Source organism: Pyrus communis, chromosome 1, assembly GCF_041283825.1.
Source record: "Pyrus communis isolate YQ-2024b chromosome 1, ASM4128382v1, whole genome shotgun sequence".
Taxonomy (NCBI): Eukaryota; Viridiplantae; Streptophyta; class Magnoliopsida; order Rosales; family Rosaceae; genus Pyrus; species Pyrus communis.
In genome coordinates, this window is record NC_142565.1 from 7236985 (window position 1) to 7237500 (window position 516).

The following is a 516-nucleotide window of genomic DNA, read 5'->3' on the forward strand; positions in this document are numbered from 1 at the left end:
TGGTATTCTCTTCACTAGTAAGTAAAAGGTCTTAGGTTCGATTCTAGCCAAATGCAAATTTAAATCACATTATTACTAGCTCATTGTGAGGCTAAGTCCACCTCTCTCCCTTAGTTAAAAATAAAAAATAAAAAAACTTTGTAAGTGCTTTGTCTTTTGTCTCTCTTTTCTTTTCTTTTCGTTTGTGTGTGAAGTAGGTATTATGTATTATGTCTCTCCGCAGCGTTCCACCATTTTTGTACGTAATAAGAAGAAAAGTGTACTGTCGTTGTGAAAAGAATTAAAATAATTTTTCTGGCCAACCATTTCTCCATAATAAGCGGACTGGGTACTCATTAAATTAATTAAACCAAAACGTTCCACACATGGACGCTTCTTTATATGTAACCTTGAAGCATAGATCCATGCCATTGTAGTTGAGAGAGAGAGAGAGAGAGAGAGAGAGAGAGAGAGAGAGAGAGAGAGAGAGAGAGAGAGAGAGATAATGGAAGCAGCTGGTCGTGAACTGCAACATTT

The 516-nt window shown here is 36.6% G+C and overlaps 1 protein-coding gene across 1 annotated transcript in view; it reads left to right on the plus strand.

Annotated features, from left to right (window-relative positions):
* The first annotated feature begins 415 nt into the window (after window positions 1–415).
* Window positions 416–516, plus strand: part of LOC137719733 (protein NRT1/ PTR FAMILY 2.7-like) — a 7441-nt gene continuing 7340 nt past the window's right edge. Inside the window, exon 1 of the mRNA XM_068458766.2 lies at window positions 416–516. This exon is cut by the window's right edge and continues 104 nt beyond it. Within this exon, the coding sequence (XP_068314867.2) occupies window positions 485–516 (32 nt within the window). The 5' untranslated portion in view covers window positions 416–484.